Here is a 23,416-nt window from a genome sequence, read left to right as displayed (position 1 = left end):
CAGGCAAAAGTGAAGCAATCATAAACTTTGCTCTTATTCAGGCAGACATGCATGTATGCATATATTTATGCATGCACACACACAATATCCTCACACATAGAATATATATTAAATATTAAATAGTAAATGTATATATTTATACATTCTAAAATCTGTTTCTAAATGTGTGGCATCTGTAGACTTGGCAATGTTTTTACTGAAGCTAGATCCCAAATCTATTTAATTTATGAAATCCTTTTCCTTCACTGGTAATTGATTAGGCAGTATTTGTGTATATTGCATAGTATTTACACAACATATCTATAAAAAATCAGGGATATGGTGCTCTGTATTGGAATGTTATAATCACCGTAAAAATTAATGTTACAGAAACTCTCAAAAGCCTTTAATTTCGAACTTCAGGGGGATGATAGAATTTCTGATTACCTTCACAAGCCAGGAGGGTGCTTAGAAGTCAGGTGTACCATAAGTGAAACTGTACAGTCTATGCAGACCTGAAACTAGAAAACAGGATGTAAGAGTTTTCAAAATCTCCAAGTTGTAGAAATGCCTATTAGCTTTTATTGGCAGGTACTTAATACCGGGAGAATCAAATTATTTATGGAACCAGTTCAGCTGCATGATTTTAAAGGATGTAAATACCCTGTTCTGCACTGACTAGTTGAACTCCTGAGGATAAAAAAAATTTTAGAAGGCCTGTAATGCTTTCAACACGAAGTGGATCCCTAGCATATCTAGTCTGAATCTCATATATAAATGGCATTTCCCCTCCATGTACTTTAGGAAGAGGTTTGAACATGTGATAACGTATAATATTTATTTGGCCTGTTACTTTATTGCATAATCTGGTTGGGTTTTTCTTTTTTTTTTTTTAATGGTGAGAAATAGGAGTAGCTGTAACAATGCTGATCTAGATTCTGGCAGTTGGGGGAGGATTATGGAACATGTATTTTGTTCTAGTGGTTTTGCAGATAAATATTTAGCAAGCCTAGTTTCTCCTTTATATCCAGCTTTGGAATCCATAGCCATGCAAAATTCATGAGTAATGGCACAGCACTTTAAGTGGAAAAATATAGGTTTCTTGTCTTCTTGAGTGTCCCAATTTATCTTTGTTTAAACAGGCTGACTGCCTCTCATCTAGAAGGAGTGTGGTGCAGATTATTGCAAGCTCCAAGTTACTAATGAAGGAACATTCATGGAATGTAATTTGTATTTGGTTATGGGAAGAAAGAATGAAAACAGAGTACCAGCAAAGTGAAGAGATATAAAAGGATTCCTGTCATGTGGCTAGACGCAGAAGACAATTGAGAGAAATGTACAGGGAGAAACAGAATCAGAAAGTGGATGACTACTGTGTGTTCAAAAATATTTTCCTAACTCCTGACGCAGCAAAAACTTCTTGTGTGTTTGCCTTGCGTTCCATGTGACTTCCCCTGAATGATTCCATACATGATACTCACTTTGTCATCCACTAATACCACTAAAATCCTTTCAGATCATATTGAAACAGGAATTAGCACATTTATAGTTTTTATTAAATTAATTAATATTATAATTCATTTTTTCTTACTTAAGCTCCAGAGGTTTCATTAGTGGATTTATCCAGAGATTAAATCCTGTATCCATCATAAACCCAATTTGCTCAGCTTTGCTGAAAAAGATCACATCGCTTCTGGGCTTAGAGCTCATGTTGCTCTTACTGGCCTACAGCTCATTTTAATGCTAAGCTACAGTTCCTTGGAAAGCAATAGTTTTAACACTACCTTTTCACTACAGCGGTGAAAACAGCCTGGAGAGTTTTTACTGTCTCCTTTTCTGTGGGCAATTAGGAGCCATTAGTTCTGAAAGATCTTGACAGAATCTGCAGAGATAAAGATTTTGTGAATAAAAGTTCATAGGATCATAGGATAATTCAGGAATGGAAGGAGCCTCAGGAGCTCACTTGCCCAGGCTCTTGCTCAAAGCAGAGTCAGCTGTAGGATAAGAATAGGTTGCTCAGAAATTTATCCAGTCAGGTGTTGAAAACTTCCAAGGATGGAGACTCTGCAACCTCTCTGGGCAAATGTTTTGCTTTTCTCATGATGGAAAACCTGTTTGTCTTAGAAAAATATATCATGATAACATTCTTAATAATCAAGAAAATACAGAATTAAAATGAAATAGAGTAAACTGGGTCTTGTAAGTTAACAGAATTACATGTAGAAATTAGGAGTATTATCTTTTATTTATAGTATCACAGCTGCCAGAGAATTGAGACAAAGATGAGGAACTGAAGTTTATTTTGATGGCAGCTTTGCAAATATGAGAGAATGTAAGACTCTAGTTTCTGCCTCAAGAATATTAATATAAACTATAATGGTTTATAGTGACTTTTCTCACAGATCTCTTCATCACACTTATATCTGTAACCGATGAAATTATTAAAATGTTTTCCATGAATAAGATAAATGATGTTTTCAATGAATAAGGTAAGTGATCCTCATACAAGAAATGTCTTACAATGAGAATAGCCAACCACTGGAACGGCTTCCCTAGGGACATGATAGAGTCCTCATCATGGGAGGTTTTCAAAAAAGCAGATGGACAGGGTGCTAGATCATCTCATCAAGGCTCCCTTTCCCATGAAAGGTTGGATTAGGTGATTTTTTTGAGGTCACTTCCAGCCTGGGCTGTTCTATGCTTCTGTGAGGTTCTTTACACTGGTAAAAGTAGTGAGAAACCACAAATAATCCATGTAATCGAAAAAGATCAAGTAATCTGAGATACAGAAATGGATAAACAAGGTGGGAAACTAGTTCAGTATTTGACAAGAAGGTTAATTTTTTAATATTGCCTTTTAGTTGTATCATATCTTAACAGAACTGGGAAGTAATTAGACTGCTTCTGATAATCTTGTTTTATTCCACATGGTGTCATCACATTTCAGGGACTATTTTAATGAACTTGAAGTGTGGTGGTAAAATAGGTTCCAGGATGTACCAGACATACTACCAAGTACATGAGACCTCTCTCTCTCTCTCCAGTGCCCCAAAACAACTGTCTCTGTGAGCTGCTAAGAGAAAGTTAACACATTTTTGCAGACTGTATTCATATGCATGGCTGATTTTTTCTGAATCCGTAATTCTGTTGCACCACCTTTGCTGCAGGAGAGCAGATTGACTTGAGAGGAGTAATTACCAAGAGCTTCATTACAGACCCTCATTGGTAGTGTGTTACTGAGTTCCATTTGCCAGAAAGATAGCAGGGTGGTAATTAAAAAAGGAAGCTTCTTGCAGTGGCTGTTTTATAGTAACCAGCTGATATGAGAAAAACTGTCATCACTCACCCTTGTGTGGTTTCTCCCAGATATCTTTTGGGGTAGCAGATAGCAGAGCTTGTCACTGGGGGTATATTTGTAATTTTATAACAATTATCTATTTATTTTTTTACAACTGTTACAAAACAAGTAACCAAGAGTCTAAATCTGCAGTTTTAGTTGAGGCTGACTGCTGCTTACATAAAGAGCAGTCCCTTTGGCTGGAATGGGTTGACTCATGTAAAGAGTATTCAGTGTGGCAAGAACTGTGCTAAAGCTGAAATTGCTTTATTACACTGAAGATTAATCACCATAGAGATCTGAGTGAGGTTAATTGTTAGTTCTGTGGTGGAACTATGACAGAATTTAAGTCTTATCACTATCTATAGGAAATTGTAACAAATAATTACAAATATAATACAGAATTACAGATAAATCCACAAATTAGAAGGCTGGTTTGCTATTTCTACTAGATGCTAATGAATTGAATACTTGGACTTTTTCTCCTTAGGAAATTTTGTGATAAAAAGTGGAAAAAAAATGTTAACTTACTAATAGCATCTTGAAAATTGGCTGTTTGTGGAGGGGGAACCTTCTGAATCTCAGTACTTTTCATAGCTACTTGCTTAAAAACCATTAACTTATGCAAAGTAACAATTTTTTTGATTAAGGAAAAGACTATCATCTGCTTACAGTGATAGATTTAATTTTCTGGTTTACTTATGAGTTGTGAGAATTTGTCATCTACTTAAAGAATTGTGTCTATTAGAGCTCCATACAGGGGATGTGTTACAGAAAAGATGAGGTGGCAGCTGTATGTCATGTAATACAGTTACAGTCATCTTATTTTGATGAGTGTGAGTACAAATATCCAGGGCTGGTATAATACAAAATAGATATTTATAGGGCTGTCTAAATAGGTTGTAGTATTGGTTTTAGAAGATTGTCTTTTGGAGATTGTCAGGTTGTAGCACATCCAGAACCAACTTTTAGGCTGGTGACATGACTTAGTTCTTAGGATTTAAACATAATCATGTTTATGGATTTCACTAGAGGTGAACTAGCAGTAACTGAAGCTCAAAAGGTTCAGTCTTTGGGAGTTTTGAAACTCCAAATAATTTCATTCTCAGTGCATGAGGCTGTGGTACAACTGATTTGAAGTATGTTTCATCTGTGAAAAAGTTATTTTAAAAAGTTGACAAAATTGATGAGTTCACTTTTTAAGACTAATTATTCTTTAGATTAGCTTCTGGATTCTCAGAAATACTGCATCAAGAATAGATAAAAAATATCTTTGGCCGATTGTGGTCAGCTATCAAGACCTACAGCAAACTAAAGAAGACTTGGTGGTTTTACTGTTATAATACTAAATTCTCTTTACTGTCAACTTAATGATATAGTGTTAATTACTCTTGCGTATCAAGTGCCATTGCTCTAAGGAAAAAAAAAAAAAAACCACCAAAAAAACCAACCAACTTTCAAAGTTTGAGCTTTAGTTTGCCTAAAAGTTGATTGTTGCCTGAATATCAGAGAGATGTCCTTACCTTGTCCTTTCTGAATTTGCCTGTTATTCTTTAAACCGTACTGCATTCTGAGAGATTCCAGAAAGTGTATCATTTCTGAAACTCAAATAATGGTTTTCCATTACCTTTTAAAATGTTTGGCTAAATTGTTTCTGTTTCACTTTCTTTTTAAAAGCAACACATTGCATGGAACTGAGGGAGGTTTCAGATTCATGCATTCTTCATTAGATCTTTTCTGTTGCCTGTCAAACCCATAGTGACCAGTGATTTTGTATTACAGATCTAGTACATCTCTAATAATGTAGTAGATATATAGTGGGAAGCTCTTATGCTAACTTGTGTAGAAATGGCTGTAAAACAAGTACGTGATCTTAGGTAGGTGCTGGAAGCGTAAGTAAGCGGCACTTGTGGCATAGCATACGTGGAGATCTGTTCGTCCTGGATGTCACTGGACAGAGTATCCTCATGGCTTAGCAGGAAGATACAAATGTTCTGGAATATGAGGACATAGGTGGACCACTGGTTACTCCAGAGTGTCTGAATCATTGATCATGGAGGATCTGGAGATTGAAGAACATTTATAACACTGTCATGATTCCAAGTCAGAGGTATCTGTGAAATCTACACTAGGTTGTCTGTCACACCTCACTTCTGTATTAACTCCTCTTTCGTTAAATTTTATGGGTGTTTCTGAGTTGACTTGAACTTCTTTAGAAATGGCAGTCTAATTTAATTAAATATTATTAATGAAATTGCATTTACCAACAACCTCGGCACTAACATCCTTCATGTGAAGTTGAAAATACTATTTAGTTGCAAAGCGGTAACTGTTAGCAGATGGAAGTTAACAGACTTGTATGAAAGTTTTTGTTGTCTACTGGCTTGAAAATAAAGCAAGTTTACAGTAGCCACTTACAATTTCTTTAGTATGTACTACAGTTAAAATTTCCGATTAATTTTTGAAGTTTTTTTTTGTAGTTGAATTTCATTTCTAGTTGAAGTTTGCATGATTTGCTTTCTAGATAGAAATTACTTTTCTGGCAAATGAGATTGAAAAAAGTCACTATGCAGTATTTTGTTTTAATGGTTTTGCAGATAAATTGGTACACTCAAGAAGACAAAAACCCTATATTTTTGCACTTAAAGTGCTGTGCCATTACTCATGAATTTTGCATGGCTATGAATTCCAAAGCTGGATATAAAGGAGAAACTAGGCTTGCTAAATATGATCACTGAATACTGATCAAGCCTCAGTCTACATTTCTGTCTGCTGTTTATACCCTTGTCACTGACATCTTCCTTTTTTCTTTCCACTTTTAACTATTTCTGCTTAAGTAGATGTATAGCAATTTTTCTGTAAAGAGAATTTTTTTTGTAAAGCTAATCTGGGGAATAAAAGAAGCAACTCAATATTGCTGAAGTCATTACTTACATGCTGGTTTAGGTAAAGATGCAAAATGTTTGCTGTTAAGCTTGGGTGATGAGAAAGTTCACAGAGAGAACCCCAAACTCCACAGCATACATGGGAACTGAATTCAGCCAGCAGTCAGGGCAAGCACTGGTTCCCTGGACAAATTAGACTTGTGCCAGCAAGGCTCCTGTCAAGCCCTTAGGGAATGACTCTTCTTATTCCTCAGGAGATACGTGCAGGGAATAGAAGGTATGCTGAGAGGAAGTGGTGATGCTGCATTTTCTTTCCCATATCCTCAGCATTCAAAAATATGTATTGTTACAAGGAAGTTTAATCTGTCTCCAGCTCACAGATTTGTGGCTATGTTAATTTGAGCCTGCTGGGAATCATAGAAAAGCTTCTCTTTCAGTGTTGCTTTCAGAGGAAATGTCATCATGTTGTTGCATGACATGTATGTATCTTATGTACACCTGGGCCAGCAAATGGTATTAAGCAAGTCAGCTAACTTTTGTGGGCCAGTTCTGTGTTCAAGTTACCTAATGCCTGCATGTATCTCAGGTAAATGAGAAGAACATTTATTATATGTTTCTGTACATTAAAAAAAAAGTAATAAAAAAAAAATCATCGCAGCAGAATATATTATGAAGGATTGTGCAGTATAAACTTCCTAGATTATGGCAGCACTAAATATGCAATGAAAAACAGAAACCCCTCTTAATTTTTCAAGTTTACTCATTCCTGTTGGAAGATGAACTTGTCTCCCATCCATATTACTATTTAATGATCACCTCTCACCACAGGATTGTATAGAATCCTCTAAGCTTCTTCCTCTATCACAGATTATGGGCCAGGTTTTTGTTCTTGTGTTTGAGTCTAGGGGAAGGACTCTAGGGCGATCAGACTATCTCAAGCCTTTTCTGCCTATCTTTTAAGACGGGTTATGTTTAATGAAATGAGGCCTGTGTTGCAATTCACTACAAAGGAGTTAAACATCTGTCTTAAAACAGGTGTAGCAGAGTTTTGCCTACCTGAGACAAGCACCTCATCTACAATGCCACTCTATTGCTAGGAAGGATAGTAGCCTCTACATTGTCTGTTCTCCTCTGTAGAAGAGCAGTCCCTTTACTGAGGACTTGTTTGTAGGATTATATGGATTGTCCACAGCATGGTTTAGTGTCGCTTGTGTTGGGAATAAAATGACCAGCTACTCACCTGCGCAGCTGCTGTAGCTGCGTCTTCAGACCTAGAAAGAGCAGTGCCAGTTCAACCGCAGTCTCTAGATGGAGCTTGATGCGAACATTACATGTGCTGCCAACCACCAGATGGCCTGATGTCTGAGTTGTTGAAAATAGTAGCATGCCACTGGAATAATTATAGCATCCATAAAATGAGCTAACAAATATGTACCAATTGCTGAATAGCAAACAATGGAAATGCAACTTTTGAAGAAAGTGGTACATAGAAATATAAATTCTTAGCTATTTCATGCTTTAAACATTAAAATGATTCTTAACTGTACATCTGTCTAGAGTAGTAGTATTTTATATGAAGACATATTAGTGAAATATGGGTAAAGAATGGATATATCATTGCTGTAACAGATGGACTATTATTGTTTGTGAAGGAAATCAAAGTCTTATATCCTGTAGTATTTCATGGCAAGAGGAACTCCATCTCAGAGTAGGATCAGTCTGTGTGTTTGAACAAAAGCAAGAGTTTTCTTTTTTACTGTGTAGTTTGTGTATGCATGTGCTTTTTAAGCCTCATTGTGCCTGTGTCCTGTACAAAACTTAATTATTTTCTGTTAGTTATTCTCTGTTACTTTATCTTCTGTTCATTAAGCCATTTGTTTGCTTTTTACAAGGCTGGGTTGTAAACTGTGCAAAGCAGGAATAGAATCTAATTCTGCACAGCACCTAATCTGATGAGACAGATCCTTATGTAGGTATTGAGACCCCTTTGAACAGCCTACAATGTGATACACCTAATGTGCTGACTTTTTTAGTGTCTGCAGTTAAAATCTTTTTTCTTGGAGGTTTTGGGCAGAAACATGTTTTGGGTCCTGTTTTGCTACTGACCAGATTTACCAAGCATCTGTCCTGCTTTGGTAAAGAGAACTAAGTTCCCTTGATTATTTCAAATGCAAGATCCTAGCCAAATCAACAAAGAGAAACAGACCTCTAGAGGACTCTATAATAAATCATCAGGAGCTGAAGAGGCATGTCTTTATCATCTGGTCTGCCCTGTCTTCTCACATATAATCCAGGTTTTAAGAACTGAAGAGGAACTGGACATTTCATTCTCCTTTTTAATTCAAGTCTCTGTCTTTAGCTTCTAAATTTATTCTTTTTATTATCAGTATTCTGTTATGTGTTACCCTTTAGCAGTGGGAGAGTTGACAACCCCAAATATGTTCTTAACATTTCTTTTTATTCTTCTCTATTTTTTTTTTCCCCAGAGCTTGTGTTATCTTGGGTGTCATATTCCTCCTGTCATCTATATGTATTGTGATCAAAGCCATCCACGATCTTGCGAAGAAAGTGCTTCCAGAAGTGGTAAGGTGATTCTTGTTCTTTAAAATGTTCTCTTTATTCCCTACACTCAGTGGCACTGAGAAAGGCCAACATCTCCTTTCAACAAGCCCGACTGAACTCAGCAAAGCTGTAGCAGGTGCATTTCTTTCCTGGCTGCTCACACTGGTCCTGGTCTTCAAAGAGTATTTTGTCCTTATGTGTTGGAGTATAGTTGTTAATGGGTTTTTACAGGCTTGATCCCATCTCTTCTTCTCCATGGTTATCTTTATGGGCCAAATCTTTCTCAACCTAATGACTTAAAGCTTTCATATGGAACTTTAGGAGTTAACTTACAGAGCGGAGATCTCTCTGGGCTTAATGAAAGTAGTAGAATTTTATGAGGAGAATCTTTTCACAGTTCACTGCTCCAATGGCTTCAGTATTTTATTTTTAATGTAGAAAAAAAGTATTTTTGGATTGTATTTTTTTGTTTTCCAGCTCTTGCCTCCAATTTCAGAGCCATGTATGAGTAGCAGGAATGAAACAGGTGAGAGGAGCATGCTGGGTGAAAGAGCTGGCTTTTTGACTGGCTCACCATGGAGCATCACAAAGGGCTTTTCTCCTGCTCTCTGCTTTCTTTTGGTTATGAAAGTCAGCCCCTACTTGCCTATAGAGCAGCTCTCCCTAGCAGCCTTTCTCTCAGCTCTGCTCTGTCCTGTCCTGCTTGCTTCCTTTCAGTGCTGGGTATTAACTTCCCTAAGCTCCCTAAGCTCTACTCATCCAGAACGGCTACTCACTGGGAGAGCCATTTGGCAGTAGCTCTACTCCCAGAAAATTCTTCCGAATGTGCTCAAAGAAAATGAGGCTTCAGTTCATATGCAACCTGACTTGTACGGTTTAAATTCAGCCTTCATGAAGTTGAGTTTATTTGTAACTGTGTGCAGGCTTTTGCATCTGGGCTTCACCCTGCCAAGTACCATTCTCAACACATCACTAGAGGGAAACATAAACCCCTCACTTTCAAGCATGAGATGGAGGCAGAGCTGGAAAAAAAAAAAAAGGCTAATTTGGAATTTCAACTTGTTACCCACTGTTAGCAGTGCAGATGACCCACTGGGTCCTGTGCTCTCATGGAAAATTCCAAGAAGCTGTGTCACTAAAGAAACTTTTTCAGTAGCTTAGGGAAATTTGGGCAAAAATGCATAGCATATCAAAAGCCCATGAACTAAGGCACTACTGAATTGCAGCCAGGTGCATTGTTTACGTGCAGCTGATTCATGTTCTCTTTGCACTTTTCCTTTTTTCCAGTCTTCATACTTTACTGCCCCCTCAGCTTTGCCAGCATAACAGCACAAGTAGATATTCACCAGCCTGGTTCTGTCAAAATGATCTAGGTTAGCTTAAACACTTTTAATAGTCAGTTCTTAAACTCAACCAAAACATTTTGACAGAACTGGGTTAGGGAAGGAGCATGGATGCCATTGCACCAGTAAGGCTGAAGAAGATCCTGAAAAGGATAAGGGGAGACCCTACTGTGATGACCAGCTAAAGGACAACCTCGTAACTTGGCTGCACCCAAACAGTGCATCTGGCTACAGTTTGACTCCTATTTAGTGAGAAAATAAATATATAGTCTTCACTGTGAAGCAGAAAGAAGGGAGGCTGCAGAGATAATTAAAACACGTTTGGTGAATTTGTGTCAGCGTAGATCAGATTCATTTGATATCTCAGTCTAATGCATTGTGGGCAAATGCCCTGATAATTCCAGTAGTAAGAGCAAAGGTTTAAAAGGTGTGTCATCTATATTTTATTCTTCCATCATTACAGGTACTGTCTACAATTGAGGGCTCTGTTTCTTACACCGGGATAAATGTCTCCTGTAGGCATCAGAGTTATGTATGACTTCAGACACGTTGTACTTCTTCTGATTTTTGAAATGCATTTAGAGAAGGTAAAAAAAGGTGAAATCAGACCTACAGGAAAGTATCCCTGATGGGAAGTCCCATTACATTTCAAGTGCCCTGTACGAATAATTTGTACAGATCTCTTTTGTCACAGACTGCCTCAGATTCAGACTTTCGTGCACTTGAAACTGTGTCAAGTAGGTGAAAGTTAGGGTTGATACTGCTTACATTGGGCTCAGTATCAGGATAAATAGATAATTTTGTTTCTGACATAAGGTCCACTGTTCTCACTCATTTAGGCACTCAAGTACTCCCAGCACTTTGAAAGATATATCTGGCAGGGTATGGACTATGGCTGACTAGTAGCAGGGTAAAAACCTCGTTGCATACACATAATTTTCATACCTTGCAATTCTGCCTGGGAAATAGGTTAGAACAAGGTATGAAAAAAGATGGTACTGTTCATTGTCTCTTAAATGACATGACAAGGATTCTCATTCCAAAGTCTTTCAGTACATCTCACTGTGGGAAACTGACTCAGTAAAGGTTGCATGACAGGTGAAATATCTGTGGGTAAACTAAGAATAACACTGAAAAATGGGGAGACCGAGAGAACAGCATTACTGCTGCAAGTCATGGCCCGTGAGGTATTATGCCTGACAGTTGCTACATTAAAAATAGATGGGGGAAAAGGTTGTTTTTTAATAGAAACCATTTCAGTTGCTCTAGCCATGCCTGGATCTGATGCTGATTTTCTGTTTGCTTTAGCTGCTCTGTGTTGCAGCAGAAATAGTCATTCTTCTCAGTTGCTTGGGTCTTTGCTGATTATGTTCTCAGCTGATCTGCAGCTGCCCAGGCAATATTAGCAACTTAGCAGAGTTGAAATCTGCTCAAATTAAATCAGTAAGTAAGGGGAAGAAGTTTCTGCTCTACTCTTTTATATAGGGTGCTGTCTTCTACTTTGGACCACAACTGAACTAATCGCTAGTGGTACTAATTTCTGTAATACCTTATCATGTAATTTAGCTATAATGTATGGATGTAAGGACATGGAGCTGTTGGAGCAAGTCCAGAGGAGGGCCACAAGGATGATCAGGGGGCTGGAGCACCTCCATACACACAGGCTGAGATAATTGGAACTGTTCAGCCTGGAGAAGAGAAGGCTGCGTGGAGACCCCATAGCAGCCTTCCAGTATCTGAAGGGGGGCTACAAGGATGCCAGCAAGGGACTCTTCATCAGAAACTGTAGTGATAGAACAAGGGATAATGGGTTTAAACTTAAACAGGGGAAGTTCAGGTTAGAGAAAGGGAAGAAGTTCTTTACTGTAAGGGTGGTGAAGCACTGGAATGTGTTGCCCAAAGAAGTGGTGAATGCTCCATCCCTGAAGTGTTCAAGGCCAGGCTGGGCAGAGCCTTGGGTGTCATGGTTTAGTGTGAGGTGTCCCTGCCCATGGCAGGGGGGTTGGAACTAGATGATCTTAAGGTCCTTTCCAACCCTAACTATTCTATGATTCTATGACATATATGGAAAAATAGTTAGAACAGTGGTTTCTGCAAATGTGAAGTAGCCAGTTCTGTGTCAAAACAGTGACTTGAAGTATGTCTTTATGGCAATTTTATTAGCTGTGTGGTTGCACTCGATGGCTTGAATGTCCAAATGGAGATCAGTGATGAGTGGTGTTCCTTAGGAGTCTATATTTGGACTAGCACTGTTCAACACCTTTGTCAGCAACATGGACAGTGGGATTGAGTGCAATCTCAGCAAGTTTGCCAACACCATCAAGCTGTGTGATGTGGTTGACATGCTGGAGGGAAGGGATGCCATCTAGAGGGACCTTGGCAGGCTTGAGAAGTTCTCTGAGTTTGTTTTAATTTGAGTAAATTTTGGAGAAAATAGTATGATATGGACAAGTTTGAGAAATTAAGCAGATAAAGCAGTTAAGTATCTATTTGCTAATTGAAAGGTGCTGTGATTAAAACCATAGTCACTTCTGAATTATTCTGGATCATTTCTACAAGTTACATTGGTTTCATATGTGTCAGTTCTCACTATGCATGTAGCAGGAAAGATATTTCCTGGGAAAGAATGAGAGAGCTTTAACATAGAGATTTTGTTGTTCTTGAAGAGGATCTCAGAAGAGTTGCTTTCATGAAAATACTACCAATAAGAAAGGATATAAAATTCACATAAGAAATAGTTTGAAAACCTTTATCAAATGTTTTGAACATAGATTTACTTATGTGGACTTTCATCAACAGGAGTCTTCAGACTTGTCGTCATGTGATGATTTCAGCTGCAGGTCTGAAACCACCAGGTTCTGGAGGACCAGAAGGAGAGTGACAGGTTTACACATTAAATCTGTTGAGCTGGCATTTCTAGCTCTACTGCCCCATCCTGTAAGGGACTTAAATGTCCATAGTTTCTTGTGAGACTGCAGAGAGCAGCTACTTAATTTACAGGACAGGAGCTCAGGTTTAGCTCAGTCAGGGATTTTTTAGTCACCTATTTGAATTCTCTTTTACTCCATGCTGAATGTAATTTTGTTTAAACACTGAATGACAACACTCCTGATCTGCACTGCCATAGAAGAGAGGACAATCAGAGCTCCTGACTTTTTGCATTTCTTAATACTGCCTCTGCCTTTCTTTCTGCTTTTTGTTTGTTTTCTCTGTGTGAAGTAAAAATAAGTAATAGGTAGTGTATGTCTCTACACATGCTTTCAGCACAGGCAGTGTTTTTTTGTAATTCTTTTGAATGCTTCAGAACCTGGGAAACACAGCAATGGTGTATTTCTTCTTTTGGTTCCCTTGCTTGATATGCCAAGGACTGTAGTTAACTCTGAAATAGCCTATAAGGCAGGGTATGAATGACTAGGTAGATTAATTAGTTTAAAATGCAGATGAGGTTAATAAGCATTTGTCTGGAATTTTGTTTCCTGGTAATGTGTGTTTTGTATATGCAACAGCAACTGTGGCCATACTGGGTCAGGTTAAAGGCCTGTCTTTGGTCATAACAGACTTTATTTGTACCTTTCTATATAGTTTTTCCTCCATTTTTAGATGAGGAAGTCTGAAGAGCCCACAGAATTCAAGGTATAGCGCTCACCAGGGATTTATACAATGTGCTAATTTCTGCAAATTACTGTTGAGCGCTGAATTGATATTTTTACAGAACGTTCACTGTGGATTCCATCTCCTGCAGCTAACAGCAAGCTCAGGAATTGTCACTATTAGGTAAACTTAGGGTTTTCCCTGTGCACAGTACTTTATATTTATATTATAATTAACAAGAAGCCTGCCCTGAAAAATGACGTTTGTCGTTAGGAGAGTTGGCCAGTGAGTTAATTATACAGTTATTATATAATTCTGCATTCGTATTAATTACATACTTCTTCCTAACATGAGGAAAAGTTTCTTTTCAAGTAATTGATATATGTATTAATCCTCAGGGTACAAAATATAATCCCTTGTGTTAGCGTTTTCAGTATTTGCCATGTAGAGCAGTGCCTTCCACCAACTGATCCATAGAATTGTATTGCTTATTGTGTTTTTAAATGAATTAATTAAGTTGTGAATTAAAGAGATAATGATGAGGTAGATAGAGGAGAAATATTGCAACTGAAGGGGAAGGGATCTGTTTGTCCCCAAAGTCTGGAATCTGCCTATACTGAATATATGCAGTATGAAGTGTAATGGATTTTATTTCTCCCACATTTTTTAAGCTTTGGACATTAGTTTTAATGAGCATCAGCAAAACGTGTTATGGGTCTCTGATTTTTGGACAGAGGGGTGAGAATACAGCTTTTATGTCCCTTCCAGAGGGGATCTATCTGTTGTAACCTTTCCTTGAATTTGCAGAGATGCTTCATTTTCCTTTGGAGGCAGTTCTGTGTGGGGATGTGTGTGTAGACAGTTTCTGCATGCAGCAACACATTTGCACAAATCACTGCTTATATCAAGTTGTGACCTCCATTCTCGTTTGCCTGAAAATAGTTTTAATTTAAACTTTTTTGTTTTATGGCTTTAGAGATGTGATGATATTTTCCACTTGTCTTGGAGCATGTTGTTTTTGAAGGCAGTCTTACTGTTTCTCTACTATTCTTATCATATAGCTAGGATGCTTAGATATTTGGGGAATATGACCTATAAAATGTAGGTGTGCTTGTACTGTAGAGAGCCCATACAGTGCCTGAGCCCTTCCAGAATTTTTAAGTGACACTGGCTTACACTTTCTATGCATATGCTGTACAGTGGATCTGCCCAAACAATATGCATGTGTTTGCAGTGAGGAGTAGCTGTGAACATGGTATTGTACACCTGGAAATCTTGGAAAAAATGTGAAAGATCACAAAATCCAAAGAATCTTTTTTTTTTTTTTTTTTTTTTAACAGGAAAGAGAGATGTGGCATTAATGTGTGGGAACCTTACAGCTACAAATTCCACTTCTTTCTGTGCTCTTCTCCTATTTATATAGTTATATAGCTGTGAATTTCTTATATAGTTGTGAATCTTTATTCTTTGAGGGTCTGCTTCAGCATGACGTGTTGCAGTTATTTCAGTTTCATGTCATTGACCCCTAAAGAAATAATTTTCACTGATCAGATCTTTCTCTTCCCTCCCCCCTTTTATTTTAATTTGTTCATAATGCACTTACTGGAAGTGTTAGAAGTAGGCCAGCTGGGGTGTTTGGAGTGGAGGTTTCTAATAATTTTAGCTGTTGTTCAATACACCTGACTTACAAAACTAAACAGTATTTGACATTTGGAATATAAAACCTTCATTCTGTTTACCCTTCCACTGAATATTAAATGAGTATTTTTCTGATCATGTAATTTAAGGTTGTTTTGTTTTTTTCTCCCTACAGTGTTGAGTGTTGAACCTAAAATAGAATCACGTCTTGTTGGCTCAAACATGATTTACTGTTTTCCCCCCCCCCCCAGCTGTCAGATTCAGAATATTTCCCTATTGTTACTTGCAGCATTTGTTCTCCAACCTATTTTAGCTGTAATAAGATAATTCCCACTAGGAAAAGGAATTAGCATTCCTTTATTGATGTTTCAGAGAGCTATACCCACAGCCAGTACTGACCCTGAGGATTTGGTATGCAAGCATTTCCTTACAAAGAAGGAGGAATAGTGATATCGCACATTGTTGATGACATCGTGCTTGTATTTCTGTGTAAATTTTACTGCGTTTTTTTTTTAATATTCTATTAATATATGGAGAAAAGAGTTAAAAACTCAAGCATAGGTTTCAAGCATTGTTTTGTGCTTGCATTTCCTAGTGTTAATATTTGCCATGTTCATGGTAAAAGTCATTTTTCATTTACCCCTTTACCTCCTTCATGTCAATTACTATATATTCTTGGATAGTATAAATAAAATTTAAGTGCAAATGGTGTGTTTTATTTTGACTGTTGCCACAAAGCATTTGCAAACCTTTTATTGTTTACTAAAGAAGGCTTAAAAGAGCCCAACCCAGCCACACTGAGAATAACTGTTTTAATTTCACCTGGGGTTGTAAATCAATATCCATTTACTATTCAGTTGCAGCTTGCATTTCCCTGGGTAATAGTATAACACATGTAATATCAATGCAGTTTGGCATTTGTCCTCATTAGTATGGCAAAGGACACATTTTTTGCAAGAGTAAGCAAGCATCATGCCATATTTCTGACATTTCCTGCAGAACAAAGGAGAAAAAACGTAATCAGTTCATGTACAGAAGATATGCAGGGCATCTGATGTGGCGCCTCCGATGCTCTTAGAAATTAAATCACTTGAGATATTAGGCCACATGTAATTCTGTCATATACTACTGATTGCAGTTGAAATCGGAAGCTAGGGGTGGCACAGTGTAGCTTTATGATTTCTAATTTATTTACTAATTTAATAATTTATAATAAATAGGTCCTAAATATATTTAACAATGTCAGCAGTTGAATTATAGGTCAATAGCAATATAGCAAATAATACTTGTGATTATATACATGTAATAAATGGTGAATATATACATATATATATGTAATTTATTGCTCACAATTTCAAATCAAAGTACCAGATACATTAATTATACATTAGAATCCTATTTTATGATTGTTACCTATTATGTATGGTAGGGTGGTTTGGTGTTAGGCCTTAAATAGTTAATTTAACCGTCAAATACATGTGCTTCTTACAGGTTGGTGAGAATGTTGTGTATACTTGGGCTAGCTAGTAAGCCAGGATTAGGAAAAATTTATCAACTAAACTTCACTCTTTGTTCAAGTGACTGGTGGAAAGTCTTGTTTTCAGACTTTACCACAGAGTGATAAGAAATAAAAACTGGCAACTACTAGCCGCTTGTTAGGTTATGTGAAGTGTACCGCTGATCTTAGAGTTGTGATCTTAGAGTTTCAAACACACGCTTTGCAAGAGTCCTAAGGTCACCTAAGATAGTTCTATGGAGTCCATAGCCCCTTGGTTCCCAGTCCCGGCGCCTCTGCTGCGGCATTCGGTGCACTGCTTGTTACCTGTTTCTTGAAAAGTGATCTGTGCTGTGGAATTGCTTTGTCACAGCACTTCAGCATAAAAGATACAAGTTTAAACATTCATAAGTTTGGGGATTTTTTTTTGTCCTTGGTACTAATAATAGCTCTTTATATCTCCATGTGAAGAAACTGTCTCCTGCTTGAGTCAGACACTGGGCTGTTGGGTTGTTTTCAGAAGTGCAATTAAAATTCTTATCCTTTTTGAAGTTCACTGGTGAGAGAGACCCTCTGGCTTCCCAGAAGCTCCCTCTAGACTGATAACATAAACTATTTATTATGAGGGAGAAAGTGGGAGAGATTTGGACCTTTTTGTTCTTCTCTTTTTTTTTTTAAAAAAAAAAAAAAAGTGTTTGTATTAGAAACATCTCTGTCATCTCTGTTACCATCTATATAAGTGAAATCCTTCACAGGAAGAGGAGGTAAGCCAGTGCTTTTTGGTTAAGTAACATGCTTTTAGGGATGCCACAGCTGGTGTGTGTGCAGATGATCTGAGAGCTGTCGGAGGACCTGGAGGAGCAGGAGGCTGTGGAGAGCATATGAAGGTAGGGATGGGGAGCAGGGTGGTAACAGGCCCTGACGGCGCTGAGGAGGACAGTGAGTGACCAGTCATCTGGACTGAGGAAGGGTCATCGAGAGACATTGTGTGAGACAGATGGTGAGTTGCTGAGATGGGCAAATGAATATTTAACAACAAACTCAGCTCAGTCTGGGCTAGCTATGATATTGCTCCTGCCAACAGCATCTGTAGCATTCCAGGAACGTGTCCCTACCTCCTCAGCCAAGATGAGCAAGGCTCAGCAGAGAAGAGGTACACCACCATGAGACACCAGCTTCCCTGAGAAGGGAAAAATGTCATGAAAAAGGCAGTACCAACAATTCCCAGCTCATGTGGGAGTGAAAGGAACCAGGCCCTTGGCTGGTTCACAGGGAAAGAAGGAGAGGGCAGAAGAGTGGAAAGAAACCTGCAATTGGGGATAGGAGAAGCAGCTTGTTTTGGGGTTGCACTAGAATGAGCTACCAAGGAGGGCCAGAGGGGAAGATCACACATAGATTTTAATCATAATAGGGTGTGTGTTCTGACTGCTATGGAGGAACACTGAAGATGCCTTCTTCCTCCTGCACAGTGAATATATTTTTATTCAATACTGTACACTTCACGTGAACCAAGAGCACTTTTGCATCCTACAAGTGGAATTTAGAGGAAGTGACTGTAATTAAAGGTTGAAGAGGAGTTGGCAGAAATAAGATATGTAATCAGGCCAAAGTTTTAACTTTGCCCTGATTTCATATCAGAATTAGCAAGATGCATTCTAGGAAAAGATTAGTGCAAATCAGCTGAAATGCAGTTACTTGGCTGGGAATTGGGTAAAAATATCTCCCCCTAATAAGCCAAGCACTGAAGCATTCCCTGTGGTTTTTGTTATTTTCTTTTTTATTTTTATTTTTTTAGTTTCTACAGTAGATTCAGAGTGAGATCAAAGTCACATCATCATCAAGAAATTTTCCTTAAGCCATAAGATTACTGCTGCTTTTGGTGAAATCCTTGAAAGCAGGGACAGAACTGTTGCTATGTTTTTGCAGATCCCTCTTCTCGGCTGCACTGGTGGAGTAAAGCAGAGGGAAGCTGCCTGCTGATTTCTATTATTCCTTCTTATTACTTTTCCAGGACTGAAAAAAGAACATCCTAGGAAAGATTTCTTTTGGGAAACTGTCACAGCATAAAATCTTAAATAGGGATCATCATGGCTGGACTTCGCGAACAAAGATTTGATTGTAGCTATTAGAGTGCTATGTAATGAGATGGCAGTCCAGGATGGGCATCTCACTTTATGTACAGTACTGTTTTATCCATGAAGTCATCTAATAAGATATATGTGTGTCCTTTAATTAAGGTCTAATGTACAGCATAGTAGCAATAAGGGAATATGATGGAATGGAAAAGGAAAGAGCTTTATTTACCACACTGATAAGCCTTTATCGTATGGAAATGATCAGGATTTAAATTTTTATCATCTGTCACAATTTGCTGCTGCTTTAATTAAAATAACAGCAAGGACGCATACAGTGAGTCTGACTGGATGGGCTTTGTGCTCTTAATGACTGTCAGATGGGAAGGCAAGGGGTACGGAGAGGGCAGGACTGCGGGAAGATCCGGAGGGAGATGGTGCCAGATGGCCAGGCTTATTTTATTAATTTGGATCTCCGTTATGGCTTCTTTTTTCTTCACTTCTCCAAAGGATGAGTTAGTGTAATGGGAATCATTTTACAGCCACAGTATGATGTGTTTAACTCTTCAGAGCCCATAGCACTGGAGTGAAGACCCTCTGTCAGTCGTGGGTCCTGTCAGCTGGCCACATCTGAGGCCCCAGCTCCAGCCCAGGCGCTTTGCCCTCAGCAGCCCTCCCTTAAGTAATTTGTTGAGTCCTGCTGTTCTGAACCAGCTCCAGCTTTTATCATTGCAGCAAAGTAATGCCAAGTCAGCCTTTCGAGCTGCTGCTCTCCTACCACCTCACCGGCTCAGGCAGCATGCTGCAGGGACTGTCCATGTTGCTGGCTTCGCCATGTGGTTTTGGCCGATCTTTTACATCTGCAAAACCTTCTTCACTCTTCTTCTTTCAGCTCTTGGGTGCCTGGGCACACAGAAAGCATAGCAAAGTACTGAGGAGTCTGGTTTTGTCTTCTTGCTTCTGGTGCTCGGTTACTGCGGTATCTGCTGCCTCCCCGTGGCTTTTGGTAGAAGCTCCAGAAGAACTGGAGCTGGTGATTTTAATTGTTACTTAGGTTCAGAGATTAAGAAAAGAATAGAGTCTTCTAAGAACCTGTTTGGCACAGTTTAAAGCAAGAAACCGCCAGGTGTTTGCATTAAGAGCAGGTTTTTTTTAATTCCTTTCTGTGTCCACTGTGATAACAAAGGAGTTTTGTCAGGCCTTCTGCATCATCAGTGGTTATTTGATTAGTATTAGCAACAAAATGAACTTGGCTTCTGTGATTCAATGAACAAAGCAACCAGACTTATGAAGAATGTCTAGCTCCCAAAGTCTCTATAAAAAGCTGGTTTTTTTTAATTCCCTTTGGGTTGATTTAGAAATCCGTATCACACTTTAGTCATTCTTGGATTCCAGTGAAGCGGCTAGGCTCATTTTGATCTCGGCTGTATCACCAGAACAAAAGACAAGATGCATTTCTATGTACCGTGAGTCTAGCAACACATGTAGGGGAAAAAAATTTTGCCCCAAAAATCTATGGTGCATACCATGAAAAGAAAAACCAAACCAGCTCAAAATAATGATGAAGCCTTGCACTACAACAGAGGGAATAAGGTATAACATTTTCAAGATTTTGACTTCGTAGAACAGAATCATAGAATCATAGAATAGTTAGGGTTGGAAAGGACCTTAAGATCATCTAGTTCCAATCCCCCCTGCCATGGGCAGGGACACCCTACGCTAAATCATATCACCCAAGGCCTCGTCCAACCTGGCCTTGAACACTGCCAGGGATGGAGCATTCACAACCTCCCTGGGCAACCCGTTCCAGTGCCTCACCACCCTAACAGGAAAGAATTTCCTTCTTATATCCAACCTAAACTTCCCCTGTTTAAGTTTTAACCCATTACCCCTTGTCCTGTTACTACAGTCCCTAATGAAGAGTCCCTCTCCAGCATCCCTATAGCCTCCTTCAGATACTGGAAGGCTGCTATGAGGTCTCCACACAGCCTTCTCTTCTCCAGACTGAGCAGCCCCAACTTCCTCAGCCTGTCTTCATACAGGAGCTGCTCCAGTCCCCTGATCATCCTCGTGGCCCTTCTCTGGACTTGTTCCAACAGTTCCATGTCCTTTTATGTTGAGGACACCAGAACTGCACACAATACTCCAGGTGAGGTCTCACAAGAGCAGAGTAGAGGGGCAGGATCACCTCCTTCAACCTGCTGGTCATGCTCCTTTTAATGCAGCCCAGGGTACAGTTGTCTTTCTGGGCTGCGAGCACACACTGAAGCTGGCTCATGTTCAGTTTCTCATCGACCAGCACCCCCAAGTCCTTCTCCACAGGGCTGCTCTGAATCTCTTCTCTGCCCAACCTGTAGCTGTGCCTGGGATTGCTCCGACCCAGGTGAAGGACCTTGCACTTGGCATGGTTAAACTTCATGAGGTTGGCATCAGCCCACTTCACAAGCATGTCGAGGTCCCTCTGGATGGCATTCCTTCCCTCCAGCATATCAACCGAACCACACAGCTTGGTGTCATCGGCAAACTTGCTGAGGGTGCACTCAATCCCACTGTCCATGTCAGTGACGAAGATGTTGAACAAGACCGCTCCCAACACTGATCTCTGAGGGACACCACTCGTTACTGGTCTCCAGCTGGACATTGAGCCATTGACGACAACTCTTTGTGTGCGGCCATCCAGCCAGTTCTTTATCCACCGAGTGGTCCGAGTTCGTAACTGCACTTTTGAACATCTCTTGTATTGGAATTGTCATTTTTTTCCAAACTATGTGTATTTGTAATTGTTTGCAAGTCAATCCCAAAGAATTTCATAGGTGTAGGAAAACTCCATTTCAGTCCAAGGCTGACAGTAACATAACTTTTGATAGCAAAGTAATTCATGCTGTCACCTCACCTCCACTGGTCTACAACATTCAGTTCTGTGCTAGTGACAAAGCTTGTGCTTTGCAGAGGACGATGATGAAGACAAGAGGTAGGCATGCCTGGGAGCCATCAGTAAGTATCTGGAGAGTCTGTAGTGTGATGATGAAGTAAGAGATCTCATGTAGTCATTGACCATTAGCAAGTGAGACGCCAGTGAAACACAGTGTTGAACTGTTGATTACTCCTTGAGCACTCGCCCAGCACGTCATCTGTGAAAAGCTGGAGCTAGCCACCAGCTGAGAGCACACATCTGCACACCCCTTTGCATTGCTCTTTTCCTCCTCTTCTCACTCACCCTTTAGAGAGTTAGGGGCCTTCATGCTCTTGAGCGCATCACAAGCAGGTTTGCTTGCCATGCCTACTATTACAGATGATTAAAGGGAAAAACAAACTTGTGCATCTGAGGGAAGCTCTCATTCTGTATTGTAATATGGGAAGGGCACTCTAACTGCTAATGTGGCAGGTTGGGATAGCGATGACTAGGTTGATGGAGCATATAGTTCTGCTTCAGATTATTCTTGTAAATCTTATACATATGCTGTATGTTAAATATTATCTAAAACATCAAGTAAAATATTTGATGAGATTAGATTAAAATCTCAAGACCACTCAGAGTTTTTGAGGCTGTCAAAATTAAGTCTTTGGGCCTGGTAAATGTACATTTTTGAAAAAGATGCACTAAATTTAGAGGCATGAATTTGACAAGGATTCCAAATTTCAAGTGCTTTCTGTCGAGATTATCCAGACTTTTGGAGCTTTGTTGTCATTTCAGGTCTTCTGAAAGGTCCCAGCTTTCCTTGCTAGGCTGACAGCAACCAAATATTAGCAGTCCTTCTTTAGTCTTTCCCTAGCACTCCGAAATTGCCAGACTGTATTTTCCAGTAATTTTCTAATAACAATTTTACAAATGTTTTTAATCCTACCTTTACCCTGCTTGAGTTTTGTGTTCTTATTGCTTCCATTTTATTCTCTTTCCCCTCAGTGCATTTTGTCTTAATATTCACTATCATACCAGAACTAGAGAGAATGAGCTCATGACTGAGAGTGAATGAAGTAGACCTCAAAATTCGTATGACATAAAAAATTGTATAAGAACATGTTGAATGATTTATTTAGCGATGTGAATATATTATATCAGTAATCTAATTCCCAGTATCTTCCTAAGCAGCTTTCAAAAACATTTTTTTTTTATTTCTTTGGGTTTTGAATTGCTGTTAAAATAACAAAAATGGATGGAGCTGATGATGAATCACCATGACAATGTTTACTATCACCAGGGATTTTTGCCAGAGTGTTTTAATCAGTAACAAGGTCCCAGTGGCACTGGCCCACTTAAGCCTGCAGATAAAAATAATATTCTTGCAATTTCTTTTATTTGTACTGGTGTTGCAACATCTTAAATTAAAGCTTCTAGTAAGAGCAATAAATTAATCTCTTTCAAAGCTCTGTGGTTAGATGGCAGGCAAGGATGCTAAGAGCTCGCTTGGGTTTTTCCATGTAGCTCATGGGCTGATGTACCTCGGGGGGAGAAGGCACAGGGACTCACTTCATCTAGACACTTTATTGCAATACCAGTGCCCAGGAGTGCTTCC

At 39.0% G+C, this 23,416-nt stretch overlaps 2 protein-coding genes across 3 annotated transcripts in view; both read left to right on the top strand.

The window, feature by feature from the left end:
- ZRANB3 (zinc finger RANBP2-type containing 3) overlaps positions 1-23,416 on the top strand; it is a 487,195-nt gene that overhangs the window by 235,368 nt on the left and 228,411 nt on the right. The window lies entirely within an intron of this gene.
- Positions 1-23,416, top strand: part of TMEM163 (transmembrane protein 163) — a 100,288-nt gene that overhangs the window by 68,723 nt on the left and 8,149 nt on the right. For both annotated transcript variants that reach the window (XM_061444405.1, XM_061444396.1), the window contains one exon: positions 8,688-8,784. In XM_061444405.1, the coding sequence (XP_061300389.1) occupies positions 8,688-8,784 (97 nt within the window). The remainder of the gene's footprint in view (positions 1-8,687; positions 8,785-23,416) is intronic.

The sequence above is a fragment of the Pezoporus flaviventris genome, unplaced genomic scaffold (assembly GCF_033815535.1).
Source record: "Pezoporus flaviventris isolate CSIRO_AGI_PZ_B2104156 unplaced genomic scaffold, CSIRO_AGI_Pfla_v1 ptg000001l, whole genome shotgun sequence".
Taxonomy (NCBI): domain Eukaryota; kingdom Metazoa; phylum Chordata; class Aves; order Psittaciformes; family Psittacidae; genus Pezoporus; species Pezoporus flaviventris.
This window is presented reverse-complemented; position numbering and strand designations above follow the sequence as displayed.